Here is a 23,895-nt window from a genome sequence, read left to right as displayed (position 1 = left end):
TAAGAATAAATTTTAATTCCATTAATTCGTTCCACAGCCCAAAAACCTACACTAAATCCCTAATAAATACTACTGTTGCTATTGCGAATGGCAATTACAAAGAGCAAAACAAATAAATTATTAATAAAAATCATAATGATAATAATAGTAATAATAATAATAATAATAATACCTGTAATTATGTAACGAATCGGGTTTTAATGTGGCGGACCTTTTTTGCTGTACCTGAACGCACCGCGGGGCTGACGTGACAGTGAGCAAGAGCGCGGTTCTATTTTAGTTTCTTTTTTTATGCTGGTGTCAACAGCAACAGACCCTGGGCGTATTGTGTTGCACAAGTTGATGGAATAAATGATTAGAAACCTGCCGAAGCTGGCGATTTCTTTTGCGATGTTATCACAATAAGAATTGTCATTGCCTTAACTCATAAAGACTGGCAAACGGAGAAAGCCCGCCGGCCAAGATCGACATTCTACGGCCCTATTGTCGCCCCAGTTCATGGATGCACACACCATGCTTATATTTTGCTATCATTTACATATTCATTTCAATGGTAAGTGCCACCTTTTCTTTTTGGATCCAGTGTTGATTCCTTTCACAAGAAAATCAGCCGTGCGTCCGTCTTCCAACAAAACAAAAAAAACCTCTGGCGCTGTCAAAAATCATCGTATTTCGAGCATGTTGTTGGACGTAGAAACAAATGTCAAGTTAAATTTAAGCGAAGCGATCGTATGTCGAGGTACCACTGTATTTGCTTACATCTAGTGTTACATCCCTTGTATGAATCTTTCTTGACAAAAGTGGAGTCGGACCTTAAAAGGTGGGCTGGAGTCACTCGGTCGTGCGGAGAAATCAAAGGAGATGATAAGATCAACGCCACGTTGGGGTCGCAGAAGGAGAGGATACGGGAGGTTGTAGGTCAGGCCGCTGTCCACCACGTGGATCTTCTTGCTCTTCACATCCAGAGGCTCGTAGATACGGTCAAACTCATCCGGGTCTATGAATGTACAATTAAGTCAAAGACTGGTATAAATGCTGAGTTCAGGAGTATCAGACATGTTGGCACGGAAACACTTTACAAACATGAGATGGATTTGCAAACTTACTACGTGCAGCTATGCCAACTTGGCTACTTTCTCATATATGGGGCGACTTTCAAAAGCCTCTTGACGACTTTTTTTTGTCAAAAGCGACTAGCGACAAATCTATCTCTTGGCAATGTTAAAAAAAAATGTTAGAGTTAGGGTTCATCTGTAGTTCAAAACTTGTTTGGTTTTTTTTTTTTTTTTTTACTGACTTTTTGCTTCTCCCATAATGTTATTCGTGTCTCCTACAGCTTTCATTACAATTACATGCAAATTGCCAATTATACAAATGAGGTGATTATACAAGTGAGGTGTGGTGCAACTTTTAGGATAGCCAATCGCTATTTTCCTTCTGTAAGACTGAGCCTGAAAATGTAACTCATTTGTTTTATGGTTGCCCCATTAGTGCAAAGTTTTGGAGTTATCTTCAAGAATATATTTTATTTCAAACCAAACAAAAGGTTGAATTAAAAAGAAAAAAACAATTATTACTGTATTGGAATCCATAGATAAGAAAATATATCCAATATTAGATCTTTATATATTGCTGGGGGAATATCATATTCATAGATCTAAATTTCAAATGTAAATCTGAACTTTAAATTATTTTTGGATGAAATTGGATCATATTTCACATAATATAATAAGATACAAAACAATAAATGCAAGTATGTTCTCGATGCTTATGCAAAATTGTTTAGTATATAATTTTTTTTTCTTTTAATATAATTTGTTTATTTTTTGTTATGTATTTTATTGTTGTATGTCTTACTATGTAAAAGAAAATAATGCTGATAAGGTTATATTCTATGTGAACTGTTTTTTTGTATTTGTACTTGTCATTGTATGTCTACTGTTCAATAAATTTTTTTTTTTTTTTAAATTAGAAAAAAAAAAGCTATTTTCCTTATTGACTACGGGAAGGTGTGGAGAAGAGGACGAATGAAGCCGCATAATTTCTTCACAAGTCTCTTTGTTGTATCATTTAATCAGTTAATGGAACTTAATTTCCATTCTAAATGTACTCTGGGCTAATTAGAGCTAAGTAAACAAAGCCGTTAAATATCCTGAACTTTGGTGATTATACGGCCTATATATCAGCCTTTGTTATATTTGGTTTCAATTTCAGCTTAAATATTGCCTAGTACTTTAGCAGGTGGGGGGAAAAGAGGTAACAAATGGAACTACTGTACATTGGTCTGAATATTGTCTCTAGTTCTCTAAACACAACAAGTAGAAAATGCAACATTTCATTCTGATTTAAAAAACAGAATTAACACAATTTAATGGTAAACCCATTTTAAATATGTTTTGGTGATAGATTTTCTTGAGGTAAAGGAATATCTTGCCTTTGCAACAATCCCGGAATCACGCTGGCCAGTTTAAAAAATATAAAAGCCCAATGTACCTGCTTAATGCCTAAACATGCTAGTATAAGACAATGTAAAAAAAGACAACGTGAAATCAAATACCAAATCAAACCACTGACTTCACTCGGGTCACCGATGAACTGGACACAATGTCAGCTGTCTTTGGGCATGAAACGTGGTACACCCTAAACTGCAAACTTAACTATGAAAGTCCTGAGTCAAGATCTGAATGAATACGAGGAGATGTAATAACTGCTATAATCAGGTTATGGGAATAAAATTACCCAAAGCCCAATAGTATTTCAAATGCATCTATCTCGTAATTCAAACAAAACATTCATAAGTTGTTGTTGTTACCTGTAACAGCATCCACCTCCTCCTCTGGTGTAGGTGCAGAGCAGATCAGCCCATTGACAGGAGAAAAAGGCATGCTGGTGTTCAGGTTCAGTCCCAACATGAAGTTATGCACCTGGTCAAATGAGGAGAGCAATGCAAAGATGATATTTCAATTTGTGTATAGGTGTAGAGATCAAATTTCACAAGTAATTCTAGTAACCTTGCCAGCTCGGCCCTCTCTGGTGTTGAATAAAACTGAATCACTGAAGAGCGAAGTAAACATCCTTTGAACCCAGCTGGCTTGAGCAGTGCGATGATACTCGTCCTCTGCCTCCTGGTTCTCTGTGCCACCTGAAAAAGATTATGTTCTCAAAAGTCAATTTAGGTAGCATATCCTGAAGAGTCATACTACCCCAGTAAGAATGTTCTCTCCTTTGAACTGTTACACCATGAGCTCTTCTATTTTTATTGTAAGTCACCGAGATTTCAGTGGATTTTTATGTTTTTATCTTCCTGAAGTTGTGCAAAAGTTAGCTAAAATTAGTGTAAGAATTTCACTATTTACAAATAACGGCTCATTATCTATAAACATGGATAAATGTGCTTTCATTGGCTTTTCAAAACATTTTGCATTGTACAAAATACCGGTATTTCAAATGGCAATAAATGCAATTTCGATAAGAAATCCCAATTCAAGGAGTAATTAGTACTTTTTGAGCAAAACTGTGCCTTTCCTCTCTGCATTATTCCCCTCAGCATACTTATAGTGTCATGTTAAATCCTCGAGTACAGATGGAACAATGATGCTCCATTGGACTTTGACCTTTACATACATGCAAATCTTCCACCGATATAAAAAACAAGTGGTCATTATTCAAACTTTGCTACTGTTACATCGTAATGCGTTAACAGACTTGGTTCACTAGCTGAAACACAGCATTGTAATTCGTAGAATATGTAGCTTACCTTTGCGAGGTTCATCCTCGTTGTCTATACTGTCTTCGCCAACAATTTGTTGTGGTTTGATCTGCTCTGTAAAACAAGACATGGAACATTTGAGAAGGCACAACAGATACAAAATGAAGTTTGAATGTATGGAATGGAAAGTGTTAGTAGAAGAAGCAAACGTGATGGTATTTAAGGCGCATAATCAGTCGCACTTTATCACAGCTTTGATCAACCTTTGCACGACCTCGCACGTACTCTTCCCAGAATGCAAAAATTAACTGCGCGACCATTTTGTACATGTGACGCAAACCTGGTGGGTCAATTTAGTCTTTCAACTTTTGTTTCCTTGAGCATCGTGTTCACACCAATTTCTGCAAGAGCAACCTGTTTCTTTGCCACATATCAACGAAATGTCAATCGGAATGAGCATTGGAAATTCATCGTCACACCCAAAATTGAGCAAGGCAGAACCGTATTACCAGCGAAACCAAACACATGCTTTGAATAGGGTGGAGAAGTTTCCACAAGTTTGGCTCAAACATGCCTTGTGTCTGTATATGCAAAGGTCGTCCTAAACAAATGCATTCGACCTAAACAAACATCAGAAAACTCCCTCCGAACTGTTTTGGGAATAACACACGGACTGACGCGACACACATACATACACACACACACACACACACACACACACACACACACACACGCTCACTTTAAAACCTGATGCGTTAGTTCAACTCAAGTCCAACTGCAAAAATTGATTTCAACTTAGATTTAATGACTTTTTTTTCCCAAACTAATACAAACAGGTTAGATTGTTAAGGTTTAAGTGAAACACGTAAACTGATTTTGACTTAGTTATTACTAAAAAATTAAAGGAAAAGCCAACACCTTTATCATATGCATCCCAGCAGAGATAATCTTGTTGAAAAAAATTGATCAAACACACAATTTCATTTTTCTGACATCTTATAGTGGAGAAAAACGCAAATAAGAGCTCTTATTTCTATGAAGGGGCATTCCAACCCGGGGGCAGACATTATATCAATGCCACTACTATTTTATCCAATAAATTTGAGTACCCCAACTTTGCTGTCCTTTCTCGTTAAGTCATTAATATTCATTATCACATGCACCTGTGCTCAAGTCTATTAGTGTGTATGTGCTTGGGTGAAACTGACATTTTTTTAAAAAATGGCTGTGCCCATAAGCTATGGTACCCCAAAAGGGTCCAAATTAAATAAATAAAAACCACATATTGAAATGAATACCAATTTGATAAATAACAGACAAATTGTGTAATATGGCCCTTAAATTGTAAAATAAGGTCACATTATTATGAGAAAGATCAAAGATAAAAAGTGTTTTTCCCAAAGTAATTTTTTTCATAATGCTTTTTTCCACGTTAGCCTTTTTATTTAAAAATGTCATTTTTCAGCACAATTAGATTTTACAAGAAAAAAAGCATTTTTGACAAGGTCATTTTTTTCCTAATGTCTTTTTCCACAATGACCTTATTATTTCCTAATGTAATTTTCCAGCACAATGAAGTATGTGCTGTCAATCATATACAAAAGGCGGATTCAGTTGAGGGATTGGCTGGATCGTGGAGTCTGGCTAGCTGCGATAGCATTTGGTAGCGCCACTTTCAGAGTTACTCAGAAAAGTTGTAAACCGGATGGAGAGTAACAAAAGGCCTTTACCTCAGCCTGAACGAGTGTGTGCTTTTGATTAGAATCTTTCTGGAAGTTTACCTAACAGTTCATCGATGCTACCAAATGCTAACAAACAGGCGCTAACAAATGCTAACGACCAGACTCCACGATCCAGCCAATCACTTAACTGACTCCGCCTTATGTATTTGATCGACAGAAGGTAATTCATTGTAGGGCTGCAGCTATCAATTATTTTACTAGTCGATTAATCAATGAACTAGTTAGTTCGAATAATCGACTAATCGGATAAGGAACATGAAAAATTAAAATACCTGAGCTGAGCCTCAGACGGTGTAAAAAATAAATAAATAAATGAAGATCTATGTACAACAAAATAAAAATTGGCTAATTTACATAACAAAAGTCCGCAGGCTTAAATGCTATAAAATGCTGACGTTTTTTTTTTTTTTTTTTTTTTACAATGCTCATAACAAATGGTTGACACATATTCCCAAAAAACAGCCAAATACAGTATACCTATAAACTAAATAACGAATGCATTAAAAAACATGAACTTAAAACTTAAACAGCAGCTTATGTTAGTCTTAACAGGAAGCAGTTGGATTCAGCCATGTGAAATAAGGCAGACCAGAGGGCAGTGTATGCACCCTAATCAATAAAACTTAATGCAAACACTTTCAAAATAAACCATTACAACGCCACTTTAATTAAACGAATACTCGAAGCAACAAAATTTAATTTGAATATTTTTTTCCAATCGAATACTCGAGTTAATCGATTAATCGTTGCAGCACTAATTCATTGAAATGTATTAAATAAAAGGCAATTGTCGAAAAAGACATTATGAAAAAAAATCTTTGTCAGAAATGCTTTTTATCTTGTAAAATCTCATCGTGCTGAAAAACGACATTATGAAATAAAAAGCCTATTGTGGAAAAAGGCACGATGAAATAATAATAAAAAATAAAAAAAACTTTGTAAAAAACGCATTTTATCTTGTAAAATCGTTTTCATAGTAATATTACCTAATTTACAATGTAAGGGCCACATTACACAATTTGTCTGTTATTTATCAAAATGGTATTTATTTCAAAATGTTGTTTTCTATTTATTGATTATTCGCGTCTCTAAACCAATAAATACACTGAATTTAGTTGCTGTTGCCACTTCTGGGAGATGATTGGATGAATCTTTATCCATCAAAATCAAATCATGAAGTTTGGCACTTTGCTATTTTCGGCACTTTGAAAATGGCTGACCAAACACAACTTCAAAAAGGATAACGTAAAGTGCTCATTTCTCATCAACAACACAATAACATTAACATTAAAAATAACCAATAAAAGCATGAAATATCCCCGACCAAAAAATTACACTTTGATCTGGTGTTTGAGTAGAGTACAAGTCGGCGGAGAATTTTTTTTTATTTTTTATTTTTTTTGCCCAGCAGAAAAAAATGTGGGTCTAAAGGGTTCCATAGTAAGCTGCCACTTTTTTTGCTTTCAAACATTGTTTTCTCCATTATCAGGGGTTCAAGAAATTTGCAATTTGCATGCTAAAATACGCGGCACGGTGGCTTAGTGGTTAGCACATCTGCCTCACAGTTCTGAGATCAAGGGTTCAATCCCGGGCTTCGGCCTTCCTGTGTGGAGTTTGCATGTTCTCCCCGTGCCTGTGTGGGTTTCCTCCGGGAACTCCGGTTTCCTCCCACATCCCAAAAACATGCATGGTAGGCTGATTGAACACTCTAAATTGTCCGTAGGTATGAGTGTGTGCGTGAATGGTTGTATGTCTCCTTGTGCCCTGCGATTGGCTGGCAACCAGTTCAGGGTGTCCTCTGCCTACTGCCCGTAGTTGGCTGGGATAGGCTCCAGCACCTCCGCGACCCTCGTGAGGAAAAGCGGCATGGAAAATGAATGAATGAATGAATGCTAAAATACTTTGAGCAGCTTTTGCACGAATGTCATTTATACTAGGTTTTGTCTTCTGCTTTAAAGTGCATGTGACATGAAAAAGCATGTTTATTTCATAATACACGTGGTAATTTTTATGCTCCTGAATGATATGGACCGCTATATTTCTTAGTTTTTTTAATCCCGCGCCATGAAAATGACTGACTTCCGGCTTCGGTCTTGCATTGAGGAGGAGGGTGCTGTGACGTGTACGGGAGAAGGACTCCTCTTCACTATACAGCCTACTGTTGTGTATGAGGACTAAGGATTCAGCTGATTTTTCGGATTAATACGTTTATTTTTTGCATCACGCCAGCCAAACGGCTGCAGAAAAAATCTTGCTGTATGAGGGAGAGGTGTGTGCGCCTTTTTGGAGTTTCAAAAGGTTCCCATTCACCGTAGATATTGGCCAAAACAAGCCCTACTACTGTGGGACCACTGGACTTACGAGGAAGTGAGTAAACATCTTGTTTTGTATTATGTCAAATACGAATACAGCAATTACAAAGTAAACACTACAAACTTTCTTTAAGTAAAGGACTACTTACGTTTGATCATTGATAGGCATGTAAAAAGCTCTCCTCATGCACATTAGCTGCACGTTAGCTGCACAACAACTGCAGCCGCCCTCCTCCGGGGAACGAGCTGTAAATTGCTCTCCGCCGGGCGGTTAGCCGATTCGCAAAGACAATCGACAACCCAGTCGTCATGTCAAATAATCCGGGCTAGTTATGTGTGATTTTCCACTTCGAAGACTTTGAAACATCACTCGGTTCGGGTTAGCATATCGGCTAGCTGTCACACCTCTTGGTTTGTTTACATTCTCCAAAGCTGGGGAAGGGAAATGACATATGTCCGATTTAGGTGTCATAAAATATCGTTCGGGAGGTGCGACAGTAAAGGTGAAGTCGACAGTTTTGACCATTATGGAGTAATTTTGCCATGTCGTCCTGAAAAAGTGCATTTTTATTATTTCATATTCCATTTAGCACAAGACTGTTATTTGTCATGACCATGCCATTTATTTAGCAGTTGGGGAAAATACTTGGATAAAAAGAATATCCTGTAAAAATATTGAAGTAAAGAGACAGAAACAATGACATTTTGCAGATCTCTTCGTTGAGTTTTCCTCGTTGTGAATAGTTCCCCCTCGACGGGCTGACTGGTCCTTCTCAAGCCATTTATTTAGCTATTGGGGAAAAATACTTGGAAAAAAGATAATCCTGTAAAAATATTGGAGTAGAGAGACTGAAACAATGACATGTTGCGGCTCTCTTCGTCGCGTTTTCCTCGTTCTGAATAATTCCCCCTCAGTGGGCTGTATAGTAAAACCGATGACCCCAGTCTCCCGCTGACGTTATCCACCTGTTGGGGACGCTTGAGCCCTATAATGGTAGGCTAACCGGCAGATTAAAAGACTAATTTCTCGTCATCTGCGCTTTGCTAAATTGTTGGATATAGTCGAATCGTCTCAAAATATGGTTCTAATTCACATAATAATGCTATTTAAGACTTTTTCTCCTGTCGTATGCTCTTTAAAGAATATGAGTTAAACCGTGAACACGCTTTTAATTGAAATGTGATTTTCTAACTTGGCTTAATACCATCTTCTCATTTACCCTGGGATGGCACAGAATAGGGAGAAAACAACTGAAGGTCCAGTAACTTTCTTCAGAACACATGCACAAATGTCAAACCCACAACAATTAAAATTATTCATAAACAAATAGAAAACATCTTTGGGGGGGGTGAGAAGGGACCTCTAATGGGCTAATTTTATGAACAAATTTAAGTAAGAAATAAAGGAATAAAAAGTAGAGTAAAAGTGTAAGGACGAATAAGAAATAATGTAACTGAAATCTCAGTCTGGAAAAGGTTACAAAACCATTTCTAAGGGATTCCAGCAAACCATGGTCACAGAAATTATTCACAAATGGAGAAAACTGGAAACAGTGGCAAACCTTCCCCAGGGTGGTAAACCATCCAAAATTACCCCAACAGTGAAAAAACATCCAGGAGGTCATAAAAGAAACCAGAATTACATCCAAAGCAAAGCAGGCGCCAATTGCGGTCAGTGGTCGTGACTCAACTAAACGACAGACACGGTAAAAATGGCAGCCTTTGCAAGCGAAAACCACTGTTCACAAAGAAAGAACTCCTCTTTGATGATATCCAAGACTTTGGGAGTAATATTCAATTAATTAATAAGTTTAAAAATAAATATTTCGAAAGGAATGTGGTCTGAAACATCTTTCAGAAAACTAAAACAGGAAGCAATGAAAAAAAACTAATGCCAAAAGTTAAACATGCTTAATGTTGTGTGCTTGTCTGATTTCAGCCAGAAAATCCTGCAACCAAATGTGTGGATGTCAGTTCATGCCTTTAACCCCCCCAATTCAGTATAGTAGTATGTGCCCGCTCCGCTCTGTTGCGGACCACTTGCATGCGGGCTGCGTTGCCCAATGCCCACTGCATACATCTCTCATCTGGTCCGTACACCTACGGACTCTAAACGCGCATGCGTAAAATGGACGAGAGCACGTCTTCAGATCAAATTTGTTTTTGTGGCATTATTTTAAAAAAAAAAACTTGTTTTGTCCAAAAATGCACAAAGGCCAATGGTACAGTTTAGCTACAGTTTGATTAATACCGTTCTACACACAAAAAATCCCCCCCAACCCCCCACCCTTTACAAATCCACACACACACACGCACACACACACAAACACACAAACATACTTTTAGGAAGAATGTAATTTCCTTTAGTCATTATAAAATATACTTTATTGTTTGGAGATACACACGCACTGTACATCCCATGCAAATGACCTATATACATTTTGTTTGTATAAGTTTCAATAAAATATAGTAAAAATTGGATGCATACTATTTTTCTCAAGATTATTTACCTTGAAAGACCGGATTTTGCTTGTCTGTCCTGTATGGTGCATGCCAAACGTCAGGACGTGATCTGGCTGCAGGTTGATGGACCAGAAATTAGATCTTGTACGTATTTTACTTTGAGGGACCGCAGACAACGGACTCAAGTGGCTATGAATCGGAGCTGAGCGGATGATGTGAACCACCTCGTAGAAATGTATTTTTTACATCATTTGGAATTTTTGGGGGGGATAAAGCTCCTATAAAGTCATGTTATTGATTTGTTTTATACAGAGCAACATAGTGGATGAGTGGGTTAGCATGTCCTCAATTCTCAGCTAAAAGGGTTCTATCCGAGGCTCTGGCCTTCCCGTGTGGAGTTTGCATGTTCTCCCCTGTGCCTGCGTGTGTTTTCTCCGGGTTCTCTGGTTTCCTCCCACGTTTCCAAAACATGCATGATAGGCTGACTGACCACAATCCTCATGAGTGTAAGCAGAACATAAGATGATTGAATGACTGTTTCTATACACATAAAAGATGTCTGAAGATTATTGCTGAAAACACATGCAAAGACAGAGAACAATTCTGCGCTGAATTGCTGAGTAATAGCAAAAAAAACTTTTGGGCAGTTGTAAATGAGGGATTAGCTGATTAGTTTCTTCTTCCAATCCCACTACATACAGTAGGGATGTAGAGCCATTAGCAACTATTTGACGGAAATGCAATTTCCTCATTCATAATAAATTTGCCATCAAACTATGCCTATAAACTTACAACGGAGGCCGATGTATCTTATGTTATCTGGGCTTTTTCTAATAATGCACACTGAAACAACTGGCCAGCCTCACTGAGTCAGAAAGGTTATGAGCCGAGACAGAGCAGAGGAGGAGAAGAAGAATCATTGCATGGCACCAGTGAAGCCTCACAGGGCTTTCGCAATCTGAGTCTAGCCACTGCACTCGGTGATTTACACAGTGAGTGGTGCATCAGTCGGCTACAATTCCGCCAACTGCGTGCTGAATTTCAATTCAGAGACGAGCAGTATTCAAGTTCGAGCGCGGGAGACAGACCTGGCTGAAACATACCAGCAAGTCTAGGTTTGAGTGGCCATGTCAGAGTTTGGACTTCAATCGAGATGCTGTGGTATGGGCTTGAATGGGCAAATTATGCAGTTATAGCTCCAAGATTGGTACAAATACTGTAGTCATTTGATTAGTATAAAGTATTCATTACTTTTTCACTTAGGGCTGCATAGGTTTGTTTTTAAATAAAATTAATTGCATATTTTATTTGGGTTGTTCAAAATGCTGCTGCTTGATTTTTAACAGATACACCTAGACGTGAACACACAGTATTACCTCCATGCTATCATCGCTCCACTGGCTTCCAGTCCATTTTAGAATTGATTTCAAACTTTTACGGTTTGTTTTTAATTGTATTAATGGCCAGGCTCCTTCTTACTTATCGGAAATTTTAACCATCCGTAATTCTGGCAGGACTCTTCGTTCTACCGGCCAACTTCATTTGCACGCTCCACAGTCCAAACTCAAACAGTGGGGAGACCGATCTTTTGCAGTTGCTGCCACCAGGTTGTGGAATAGTCTTCCCCCCTAAAATCCGCACTGCTACGAATTTAGGCCTTTTTAAATCTCGGTTTTTAGACTCGCCTTTCCCCCATGTTAGTGTAGCCTGGTTTTATTTCTTATGGATTTTTAATGTTTTCGGATTTTATCTGTTTTATTGTTTTATTTGCTGTCTGACTTATCGTGATGCGTTTTTTTGTATTTCTTTTTTTTCTTAATGTCATTGTATAATACTTTCCTGCCTTTTAGTGTACTGGCCCGAATACAAGACGGTGTTTTTTTTCCATTTAAATAAGACTGAAAAAGTGGGGGTCGTCTTATATTCGCGGTCTAGACGTTATACCCATTCACGACGCTAAATGGCGCCATATATTATTGAAGCGATGTTCTGTCATGACAGATCTCAGCTACTCTCAAGTTTAACCAGTTTGCATTATTTTATTGCAATGTTTTTCCTTAATCAGATTTGTTTCAAGACTATAGTTACAGTTAGACTTCACTTTGATGTTTAATGCAGTAATTGCAATTTTGTTTTATCACAATAGATTGGTTTATTTACATTTGATGTTAGGGCCTCTGCCCCTCCTTCCTGAGCCCTGCCTCAGGTTAGGGGGTTTGCTTGATTACAGGTCAATTGTCAGATGGGTGGAGCGGCCAGCTGTGACTCATCATCAGCCAGCTTAAAAACTCAGCGGTCGCACCACCACGTCGCCCGATCAACTCGTCTGTTACGCACGTCAGTTGTATCTCGCATTCCTTACATGATATCTTTGCTCACTGGCTCACGACTACCTTGCTTTCGTCCCAGGTCCTGTTTTCTGCGCGCCCCTCGTCGGATTCCACGCCTGCCTCCCTTCCGAGCTTCCTCGTCAGCTCAACTACCCCGAGCCAAGCAAACTTCCACCCGCCACGCTCTTCTCGCGATCGCTAATAAAATACTGCTCGCCTGAAGTTGTCTGCATTGGGATCCCTTCCTGCTCACGCACATCCTAACAGTTTGATCGGGCCATAATGGATTCCGCAGACAAACCCGCCGACTCGTCCACGTCACTCCGCGACCACCACCAAGCCATATAATTCCTCTTCAATAAGGTAACGGACATTTCCCGTTTACTCCAAGCCATACAAGAGCAGCTCACACCACTTCCACCAGCCCGATTAGCCCAGTCAGCCCCACGTCACGCCGCTACCCCTCCGTGCCACATGCCGGTAAGCAACCCGGCGTCATCGACGACGGGCCAAGAGCCTCACGTCCCCGCACCGGCCCCGTACGACGGCAACCTCGGCACTTGTCGCGCCTTTCTGGTGCAATGTAGCCTGGTGTTCGAACAACAGCCATCTACTTACCGGGATGACAGGGCGAAGATAGCGTATTTGATCAGCCGCCTCCGCGAAGCCGCATTGGAGTGGGCTTCCTCCCTGTGGCAGCATAATTCCCCCGTGTGCTATTCCTACGCCTGCTTCACAGACGAAATGAAGAAGGTCTTCGACCACCCCGTTCGGGGCAAAGAAGCCGCCAAGCGACTCATGTCGGTGCGCCAGGGAGCCCGCAGCGTTGCAGAGTTCGCCATAGAGTTCCGAACGCTGGCGGCGGAGAGCCGATTTAATGACGAGGCGCTACAGGAAGTTTTCATCCGGGCACTGAGCGAATCCCTCAAAGATAACCTAGCCACAAGAGAAGCTTCCTCGCTTGATCACTTGGTCGCTCTTTCGATCAAGCTGGACAATCGGCTACGTGAACGACAGAGACAGCGCCGGGAGCAGCTGGAGGCTCCGCCCGCCCGCGTCTCTCTCTCCCGGCCACTTTCGCCTCCTGGTCCGTCACCCAGCGCTGCGCGCGTGCACGGAGGAGCGCCCCCGGTCAACAACCCGGAGCCTATGCAATTGGGACGAACCAGACTAACTACAGGTGAACGTGAGCGAAGATTCAACAACAAATTATGTATCTACTGTGGGACAGCAGGACATTTCCTTCGCAACTGCCCAATACGCCCGGGAAACTCGGGCTCGCCAGTAGCAGAGGGGCTACTCGTGAGCCATATGAGCAACATTCCCTCTCGCCGGCTCCAACTCCCGGTTACTCTCTCCTGTAAGGGTCAGTCGCGCACCATCACCGCCTTAGTGGACTGCGGCTCGGATGAGAATTTCATTGACGGGGACCTGGCTCATCAGTTGGGGCTGGCGACGCACATGCTCTCAGCCCCTTTGCAGACCACCGCTTTGGATGGCCAAGTCTTGTTCCGGGTGACCCATCAGACCGAAGCCATCAATATCCTCGTGTCCGGTAATCATCGGGAGGTGAGCTCCTTCCTCGTTTTCAGGAGCCCTCGCTCCCCCCTTGTCCTCGGGCTGCCTTGGTTGAAAAAACATAATCCCTCCATCGACTGGTCCCATCCCAAGATAACCGCCTGGAGCTCGTATTGCCACGCACACTGTCTTGTGTCTTCACTGACGCCGTCCTGCCCTGTCCCAGAATTGGAACCACCTGACCTCTCCAAGGTCCCGGAGTGTTACCATGATCTCGGGCAAGTTTTCAGTAAAGAACGAGCCGCGTCGCTTCCTCCACACCGCCCGTACGATTGCGCTATCAACCTCCTGCCGGGTGCAGCCCTCCCCAAGGGGCGCCTGTTCTCAATCTCTCTACCGGAAAGGGAGGCGATGGAACGGTATGTGAAGGAATCCCTGGCCACTGGTATTATTCGGCCGTCCTCTTCTCCAGTGGGTGCAGGGTTTTTCTTTGTGGGGAAAAAAGATGGCGGCTTACGGCCGTGCATTGACTATCAATCCCTTAATGATATCACCGTAAAAAACAAATATCCGCTCCCGCTCCTCGAGCCTGCGTTTACCCCCCTTCAGGATGCCACCATCTTCTCCAGGCTTGACCTCCGCAACGCCTACCATCTCGTCCGCATCAGGGAAGGCGATGAGTGGAAGACTGCATTCAACACGCCCCTAGGTCATTTTGAGTACCTCGTTATGCCATTCGGGCTTACAAATGCCCCCGCCGTCTTCCAAAACCTTGTGAATGATGTCCTCGGGGACCTGATCAATCGATTCGTTGTGGTCTACCTCGACGACATCCTGGTCTACTCCCGCACCCCCGTGGAACACAAGGAACACGTTCGCCAAGTGCTCCAGCGTCTACTGGAGAACAAGCTCTTCGTTAAAGCAGAGAAGTGCGAGTTCCACGTCCCCGAAACCAAATTCCTAGGCTACATCATCGGCAAAGGCCAACTACGCATGGACCCAGCCAAGGTCTCCGCGGTCCTGAATTGGCCACTTCCTGCTGACCGAAAGCAGCTCCAGCGCTTCCTGGGTTTTGCCAATTACTACCGCCGGTTCATCCGCAACTACAGCCGAATAGCTGCCCCTCTCACAGCCCTTACCTCCACAGCTACGCCGTTCCGCTGGTCTGACGCTGCCGGCGCAGCCTTCCGTGACCTCAAAGCCCGTTTCACCACTGCTCCTGTGCTGGTGACTCCTGACCCGGCACTCCAGTTTATCGTCGAAGTCGACGCCTCTGAGGTGGGGGTGGGTGCCGTGTTGTCCTAACGCAGGGCCGACGGGAAAGTGCACCCTTGCGCCTATTTTTCCCGTAGGCTGTCCCCCGCCGAACGGAACTACAGTATCGGCGATAGAGAACTCCTGGCTGTGAAGCTGGCTCTGGAGGAATGGCGCCACCACCTGGAGGGCACAGCCGTACCGTTTCTCGTGCTCACAGATCACAAAAATCTTGAATATCTCAAGTCCGCCAAACGTCTCAACCCGCGTCAATCTCGGTGGGCCATGTATTTTTGCCGATTCAATTTTAACCTGTCCTACATTCCAGGTTCCAAGAACGCAAAATCTGACGCCCTGTCCCGGCAGTTCCAAAGGAGTCAGTCACAGGCGGAGCCCGCAACTATACTCCCACCGACCTGCTTTCTTGCCACTATGGAGTGGGAGATCGAGGGGAAGGTGAAAGAGGCACTCAAGCACCACCCCGACCCTCGTGTTGGACCACAGTCAACCCTCTTCGTTCCAACGGACCTGCGTGCCAAGGTACTAGAATGGTCTCATTCATCTCGCTTGTTTTGCCACACTGGCAGTGCTACGGCAGCGGTTTTGGTGGCCGACCATGGCGTCAGACACCCGATCATTTGTCCTGGCATGCACGGTCTGCGCACGCAGCAAGACGTCCACCAGGGCCAGCGCTGGACTTCTACACCCACTGCCCATCCCAAGCCGACCTTGGTCTCATATCGCCCTCGACTTCGTCACCGGTCTCCCTCCGTCCGACGGCAACACAGTGATCCTCACAATAGTGGACAGGTTTTCCAAGGCAGCCCACTTCATTCCTCTCCGTAAGCTCCCCACCGCCACAGAGACAGCTGCTCTGCTCACACAACATGTCCTCCGCCTACATGGTATCCCAGCAGATGTCGTCTCAGACCGGGGACCGCAATTCACCTCCCAGGTGTGGAAGGCTTTCTGCGCAACGCTGGGCATCGGGGTGAGTCTCTCCTCCGGCTATCACCCACAGACTAACGGGCAATGCGAGCGCGCAAATCAACAGTTAGAAGCCGCCCTCCGATGCACCACGCAGGCCCATCCTGCCTCCTGGAGTGACCAGCTACCGTGGATTGAGTATGCCCACAACTCCCTTCCGAACGCCTCAACCGGTATGTCCCCGTTCCTCTGCTCCCTTGGCTATCAACCGCCGTTATTCCCCTCAAAGGAACAAGACATCGCTGTCCCATCAGTCCAGGCCCACGTCAACCGGTGCTCCCGGGTCTGGAACCAGGCCCACACGGCGCTCCAACGGGCCTCACAAACGGCATCTGCCCAGTCCAACCGTCGTCGCACGCCTGCACCTGTTTACACTGTGGGCCAGAAGGTCTGGCTGTCATCAAAGTTCCTGCCAGTGAAGACTGGTTCGGCTAAACTCACCCCCCGGTTTGTGGGTCCGTATGAGATCGTCAAGGTGGTCAACCCCGTGTCCGTTCGTCTCAAGCTCCCTCGACATTTCCGCGTCCATCCCACGTTCCACGTCTCCCAGGTCAAACCGGTTTCCTCATGTCCATTGTCCCCCCCGTTCCGCCCCCTCCTCCACCTCTGTCGGTCGATGGTGGTCCTGCGTTCAGGGTGCGGCGCCTGTTGGACGTCCGCCGCCGTGGCAGGGGGCTGCAGTATCTCGTGGACTGGGAGGGCTATGGCCCTGAGGAGCGCTCCTGGGTCCCGTCCCGGTGGGTGCTGTCTCGGGCTCTCATCCAGGATTTCCACCGCGCCCATCCCGGTGCACTCCGTCGGGCGCCAGGTGACGCCCGTGGGAGGGGGGGTCCTGTTAGGGCCTCTGCCCCTCCTTCCTGAGCCCTGCCTCAGGTGAGGGGGTTTGCTTGATTACAGGTCAACTGTCAGATGGGTGGAGCGGCCAGCTGTGACTCATCATCAGCCAGCTTAAAAACTCAGCGGTCGCACCACCACGTCGCCCGATCAACTCGTCTGTTACGCACGTCAGTTGTATCTCGCATTCCTTACATGATATCTTTGCTCACTGGCTCACGACTACCTTGCTTTCGTCCCAGGTCCTGTTTTCTGCGCGCCCCTCGTCGGATTCCACGCCTGCCTCCCTTCCGAGCTTCCTCGTCAGCTCAACTACCCCGAGCCAAGCAAACTTCCACCCGCCACGCTCTTCTCGCGATCGCTAATAAAATACTGCTCGCCTGAAGTTGTCTGCATTGGGATCCCTTCCTGCTCACGCACATCCTAACATTTGAAAAACCAGAAGCCATTCATTTATGAATGTGATTGCACTTTAATTTACATATTTAAATGTTCAGATATTAAGATTTGAACGAGGCAAAATAACATGCTTTTTCTCTCAAATATATTGTAATAATATAATTTTTTTTCAAACTTGAGTCTTGAAAACGAGGGGGTCGTCTTATAATTAGGGCCGTCTTATATTAGGGCCAATACGGTATTTACTATGAGCCATGTTTGTCTTTGTTGTGAAGCACTTTGGGGACCTTGCGGCTTTTGTAAAGGGCTATATAAATAAATTTGATTTGATTTGTCTTTGTGAAGTATTACACCTGGTTTCAACTTCATTTTTTCCATTTTCAGCAGCCTAAAAAATGTTTAAATACTTTGTGCAACCATCTTTCACCTTCAACCATCACTTACCGTATGCTAAGTATTGTCTTACCAAAAAGAAAAAAAAAAGAAAATAAAAAACCTCTCAGTATTCCATTTTCTATATATCCTCAAGTTTGTGGGAAACTGTAGCCAATCCCAGCTGACTTTGGGGCAAAAGGCATATTCAGTCAGCCAGTAAAACAGGGTAGAGCTGAATCAGGAAATAAATCACCACTCGACCATCATTGACTCTCAGTAATATTTTGTGGCATAATTTTAGAGCACTAAACCCAGAATAATAAGTATGGTCGAATAATTACCGATACTGCTGAACAATATTATCATTACTGCAGCATTGTTTCTTTGAAAATGCTGCTTTTGTCTTGGTTCTTTAGGGTTGTGTAGAAAGCTGCAATGTTTTTTTTTTCGTTTTTTTTTTCATTCTGTAAAATTATTTTCACTTTGATGAAAATAACTAATACATCGGAATTCAAAAATTCTAATTGTTAATACTAAAAGTCGACACTTGCAAGAATTAGGAACCTGAAATTTGACTTCATAATAATGAGATGAGGTCATTATGGTAATGTTACTTATAGAATGCTGATAGGAAGAAAGAAACCTGTACAGACAAGGCCCAACGGGAGTGCAATCACAGAGGAAATACTTACCTAGCTCCTCCTCCATTGTTGAGCCTCCGGCGGTATCGTTTACCCCAAGCACTCTGTTAAAAAGAATGGAGAAGGCACTGCCCCACACACCTGTCACGGTTCAGACACACATACATTAAATAAGATAAATCATCGTAGTTGCAACAGTATTCAGAATCTGCAAAAATGTGAACATTTCAGTCACACTTTTCTCACCCATTAGGAAGTGAAGAGGGTTTTCTTCATATTTCTTGACAACTGTTCCCATGAAAAATTTGCTTCCGAACATGTCAGGTGTCATAAAAGTGCCGTACTTTGCCATTCCAATTTCATAAGGACTGAACTCCACCCAGTCTGCAAATGAAATCTCAATGTTAGATCAAGAGACATGCATCAATGTATTTTTTTTCTTTAAACAAATGTTACCTCTAAAAACTGAAGAATTAGGAAAATATATGGTAAAAGGCCAGACAAGAACAATTTATGACTCATTAGACCTTTTCCAGTCAGTAGTTAGTACCCTGATATGTGAGAAGATTTTGCTCAAATTAGGCTTTAAACGTTGATAAGTCACCAATGTTCTATCCATATTCATTTATATATACTGTAAAAGTGAACACCCAACCGTATCTTACTCTACCAGTATTTTTTTTCAGTCAATCAATTTAACAATTGAAAAATTCAAATATAACAAAATCTAAGGAATATATTAATAATTGTTAATTAAAAACATATCCTGCAAGTGTGCATTCACTATAGAAAGAATATTTAATAAATCTGCCAAATGCACACTGTATACTCATGTAATAATTTAGGCAGAACATGGGATAAAAGAATATACAACTGTGTCATGTGTTGAGGATAACAACTAAAATAACTCATTCTGCATTTTAAATGAATAGCCGAAATCTCTTGTACATACTGTATAAGAAGCTGGTTCACTTCATAACGAATTCCTTTTGATATCGTTTTTTTTTTTCCACCCTTCACCCTTTGACTATGGCCCAGGTGCTTTGCAGCTGCCTCAGATGAGAACTGGAGCCATGAATCTGCAATACCACCATGTCTCTTCAGCCAACATCACACGGTAATGAATGACTCATGCCAGAAATGGTCAATATGTAAAACAGTTGTGCACCTGATTTATATTCTCACAATGTAGTTAATCTTGAACCTTCCCAAATTCAACATGATTCACAAGGTATCTCTTAGCTGATCTTAATATATCCACCAAAGCCTCTATGTATTTTCTAGCACTAGTTTTGTTCAGGCTCTTAGGAGAACTGGAGTTTCTCAGATGACTTGACAAAAGGCAGCGAAAACTCTGGATTGCCCGCAAGTCAATCACATTGCATATGATATGATACAACAAAGCTTCAACCTATTATACATGTTTGTGAAATTTGGGCTGAATAACCTATGTAAGAAGGGTTTGTACTATGGGTTTCTCCCATATTACAAAAGCATATCCTTGTACTGTTATTGAAAACTTTTCATTGTAGAAAGATGTGGATGTTTTTTTGTCTACTATACATTTTTCTTGTGATCAACAAGCTTCCAGTCCAGTGTGAAGCTTGCCTGTCGCTCAAAGCCTGCTTTTGTAGGCTCCTGCTCACAATGATCCTAAACAGATTAAAATTATTGACTTTCCTAATGAGCAACTTAAAGGTAATTTAAAAAAAAAAAAAAAAAACGGGAGTGTGAGAGTAATATTGACTGTGAGCGGGACAGGATCGGGAGTCATTCTACAGTAGTTGGACGGGATGGGATTTACTTTGTGACGCAACCTTTTTGATTGGGATGGAACGGGAGTTTTTCTCTGGGAGCGGGAAGGAACGGGAGTGAATGTCCACTCCCTATTCATGCTCTAGTATGCACCTTATAGTTGCTGCAATCCGACATTAAGCTAAATTTAGAGCTTGTTAAGCTTTTGTTTACAGTGCAGTCATTTTTATTGCTTGTTTTTTCTATTCTGCACAGCCTTAAATCAAACTGAGTAGTCAGTGAATTTTCTGGTTCTTTCTTTGCATATTGACTCAGATGTCATATATCACATTTTTGTATCGGGAGAAAGTATTTTCACTTTTTACTTGTAAAGTAAATTCGAAAACAAGTAATTTTGTACTTTTACTTGAGTTTTTTTTCTTAGATACTTGTACTTTTACTTAAGTCAAAAAAAAAAAAAACTGAGTACTTCATCCATTACTGTACTAATGTGGTATAATCACATTGACTGTATTTTCATTCAACTGAATTTGCATGAATTTCATATTAGTTTAAGATTAGTTAATTTTAGTTAATTTAGTATAAGAAAAACAATAGCTATTTTCTTTTTTTTTTTTTTTTTTTTTAAAACGTGGAATCAATACAGTATTGGCATCAGCCGGTACCACACACAGCCACGTATCGGAATCGGTATCAGTAGCAAATCACTAGCTAAAAAAAAAAATTACTACAACACTAAAAATTGTAATGGTGCAACACAATATGAAAAATATGGTCAAATGACTAAAATCTAGCAATGTATCGCCCTGTTTTCCTCGGGAGGCCCACTGTCTAATCTTGGCAAATTGAAACAAGTAGATATGAGCTCATATGAGCCCCAGGTTCCACCAAGAGGGTTTTCCCATATAGATTAAACATGAAAGTCAACTGACACAACACTACTTGCAATCAAGACATTTTTGTTCAGGCTTGTATGACATACATTAGATGGCACAGCAACAAAAACTGCAGGCCTGCATCTAAAAATAGACGCACCAATGCACGCAAACATACCTTGCATAATTATATGTACTCATTTTCGCTACTGAAACCTGCTTGTACTTAAGCCACTTTTTGATGCTGTGGTATTTCCCTGAAAAAACAATTTGTGGCAGGGAAGAGTCGAGACAAATGCGTGTTAGTCACGCTTTTGGAGGAAATTGTCTGAAGTCATACAGATAATTTAAGTTTAATAATGGGCTGTAAAAGCAGACAATAAGTGGAGGTTGCATTGGCAACAAGACAAAACAGTTCATCACATTATCATATCTATGTAATGGTAGTGTCCTTCTTTTAGTTCAGCAATTAGTTTAATCCTCTAAAGCAGAATAAATGAGTGGTTTTGCTATGAATAAAAGCAAAAGAATGTAACGTAAATTCGAACAGTCTAAAAATGGCATCAAAAAGGGTACCGTATTTTCTGCACTATAAGGCACATAGGAGTATAAAGCACACCTTTAATGAATGGCCTATTTTAAAACGTATAAGGCGCACAGCATTATAAGGCGCAGTAGTAATAGCATTAGTAGTGATTGGGGTTGCGTTATGCATCCACTAGATAAGCTGCTCTAAAGGGAATATCATGCCATGATAAACCAATATTTATCCATATACCGTATAAGGGGTATCAGATTATAAGGCTTTTGAGAACATTGAAGGCTTTTAGGTGTGCCTTATAGTGCGAAAATATGATACATCCAAGTCTTGTAGGGAGCAGTTGTACGGTTTTAGAAGTAGAGAACAACTGAGAAATATCTGTATGAAGCCATTTCTTCTATTGATTATAGTTGTCACAAATGCATGGACCACCACAGAAAAACGTCAGATTCTTTCTCATTATGATGTTTTTTTTTGTTTTGTTTTTTTTTTTAATATTCATTCTCTTCTAGTTAGGGCTGTCAAATTTATCGCGTTAACGGGCGTTAATTAATTTTTTAAATTAACCGCGTTAAATTATTTGACACAATTAACGCATGCACGGAATTACCTATTCATGCGTTGCCTCAAATAGTTTACGATGACGCCGTTTTAGCACATTTAGAGTGAAAAGACAGAGAAATGCGAGTGGGCACAGGCGTTCATTGGACCGCGCCTTGTATTGGATTAAGCTTTGGCAGCCACTACTGACAGTCATGGTTGCCCAACTTCCCATCATGTATTTGGGCGGAGCAAGAGACGTTCTTTTTGTTGACACGCCTATTTGAACAAATTGCAGAACATACTGTATACCTTTTGCATCCACCACTGACAGTCATGGTTGCCCAACTTCCCATCATGCATTTGGGCGGAAGAGTTAAGTCGCTACAGTATCATTTACTGAAAGCACAACAAAAATAATATTCCTATCACTCAAAAAAATAATGTTCACAGACAGAAAATCGACGTGGCTGAAAACGAAAATATTGAGAGGGGTTTTCATATAAAATTACTATAACTTGTACTCAAATTTATCTTTTAAGAAATACAAGTCTTTCTATCCGTGGATCCCTTTAACAGAAAGAATGTTAATAATGTTAATGCCATCTTGTGGATTTATTGTTATAATAAACAAATACAGTACTTATTTACAATATGTTGAATGTTTATGTCCGTCTTGTGTCTTATCTTTCCATCCCAACAATAATTTACAGAAAAATATGGCATGTTTTAGAGATGGTTTGAATTGCGATTTATTACGATTAATTAATTTTTAAGCTGTGATTAACTCAATTAAAAATTTTAATCGTTTGACAGCCCTACTTCTAATGTGTTCCAAGTATTCATTATTTATATGGAAATGGTTTACAAATTCTGTAGTTGCTCAGAAAACCCACAATATTTACCTGCAAACATGAGCTCAGAGACATCTGGCTTGACATGCAAACAGGTGAAGAGAGGAAGAGGACTTTGTGCCTGGTTTATTTTCTCCTGAATGTCACTCAACTTGATGTCCATCCTCTAAAAAGAATAAAAACACGCTCTCATATATCGGAAGTTGATTACTGTCAGTGCTTCAAAAAAGTAACTCCTAATAAAATGAAATCTAACATGTTTCATGCAGCTCTTACCGCAGGTATAAGGGTTTCTCCGATGAGCATACCAAAAATATCAGTGAAGGTGACCGGCTGTCCTGAAGCCTTCTTTATCCAAAGAGCTTGGATGTAGTTTTTTATATGTTGGGGCAGCAAAAGTCGTAATGGATTACTACTGACTCTGTTCATCAGTTCCTTGTTGATCTCTTCTGGGCCTTTGTTTGGAAATTCAGGGTGGGAGTAGAGGGTGGACATGTACCTAAAGATCCAAACATAGAAGACTGAGTATAGGGGCACTTATTTGACTGGAACTTCTAAAAGTTGCATTTGACTGTTAGCAGAAAATAGTGTACTTTTTAGAAGTTTTTTTTCCACATCCACCTATAACTCATCCGTCACACCTGCAGCACACCTCAACATTGTTCTGCTGCCCTCCACACATGCCCTGTACTATCCTAACATAACTATCTCTGCCACTCCAGAATACCTCATGATGTATTATACTAGTATAGGGCTGAAGCTATCG

The 23,895-nt window shown here is 41.6% G+C and overlaps 1 protein-coding gene across 1 annotated transcript in view; it reads right to left on the bottom strand.

Moving 5' to 3' along the window:
• The window catches only part of pla2g4ab (phospholipase A2, group IVAb (cytosolic, calcium-dependent)), a 56,434-nt gene that overhangs the window by 17,994 nt on the left and 14,545 nt on the right, over positions 1–23,895 (bottom strand). The window contains exons 9-16 of the mRNA XM_057840859.1: positions 23,406–23,628; positions 23,181–23,295; positions 18,811–18,948; positions 18,616–18,705; positions 3,758–3,823; positions 3,012–3,142; positions 2,813–2,924; positions 813–997 (exon numbers count right to left, since the gene is read on the bottom strand). Coding sequence (XP_057696842.1) covers positions 813–997; positions 2,813–2,924; positions 3,012–3,142; positions 3,758–3,823; positions 18,616–18,705; positions 18,811–18,948; positions 23,181–23,295; positions 23,406–23,628 — 1,060 coding nt within the window. The remainder of the gene's footprint in view (positions 1–812; positions 998–2,812; positions 2,925–3,011; positions 3,143–3,757; positions 3,824–18,615; positions 18,706–18,810; positions 18,949–23,180; positions 23,296–23,405; positions 23,629–23,895) is intronic.

Source organism: Corythoichthys intestinalis, chromosome 7, assembly GCF_030265065.1.
Source record: "Corythoichthys intestinalis isolate RoL2023-P3 chromosome 7, ASM3026506v1, whole genome shotgun sequence".
Taxonomy (NCBI): domain Eukaryota; kingdom Metazoa; phylum Chordata; class Actinopteri; order Syngnathiformes; family Syngnathidae; genus Corythoichthys; species Corythoichthys intestinalis.
The sequence above is the reverse complement of the archived record's forward strand: the minus strand, read 5'-3'. Positions and strand labels throughout refer to the sequence as shown.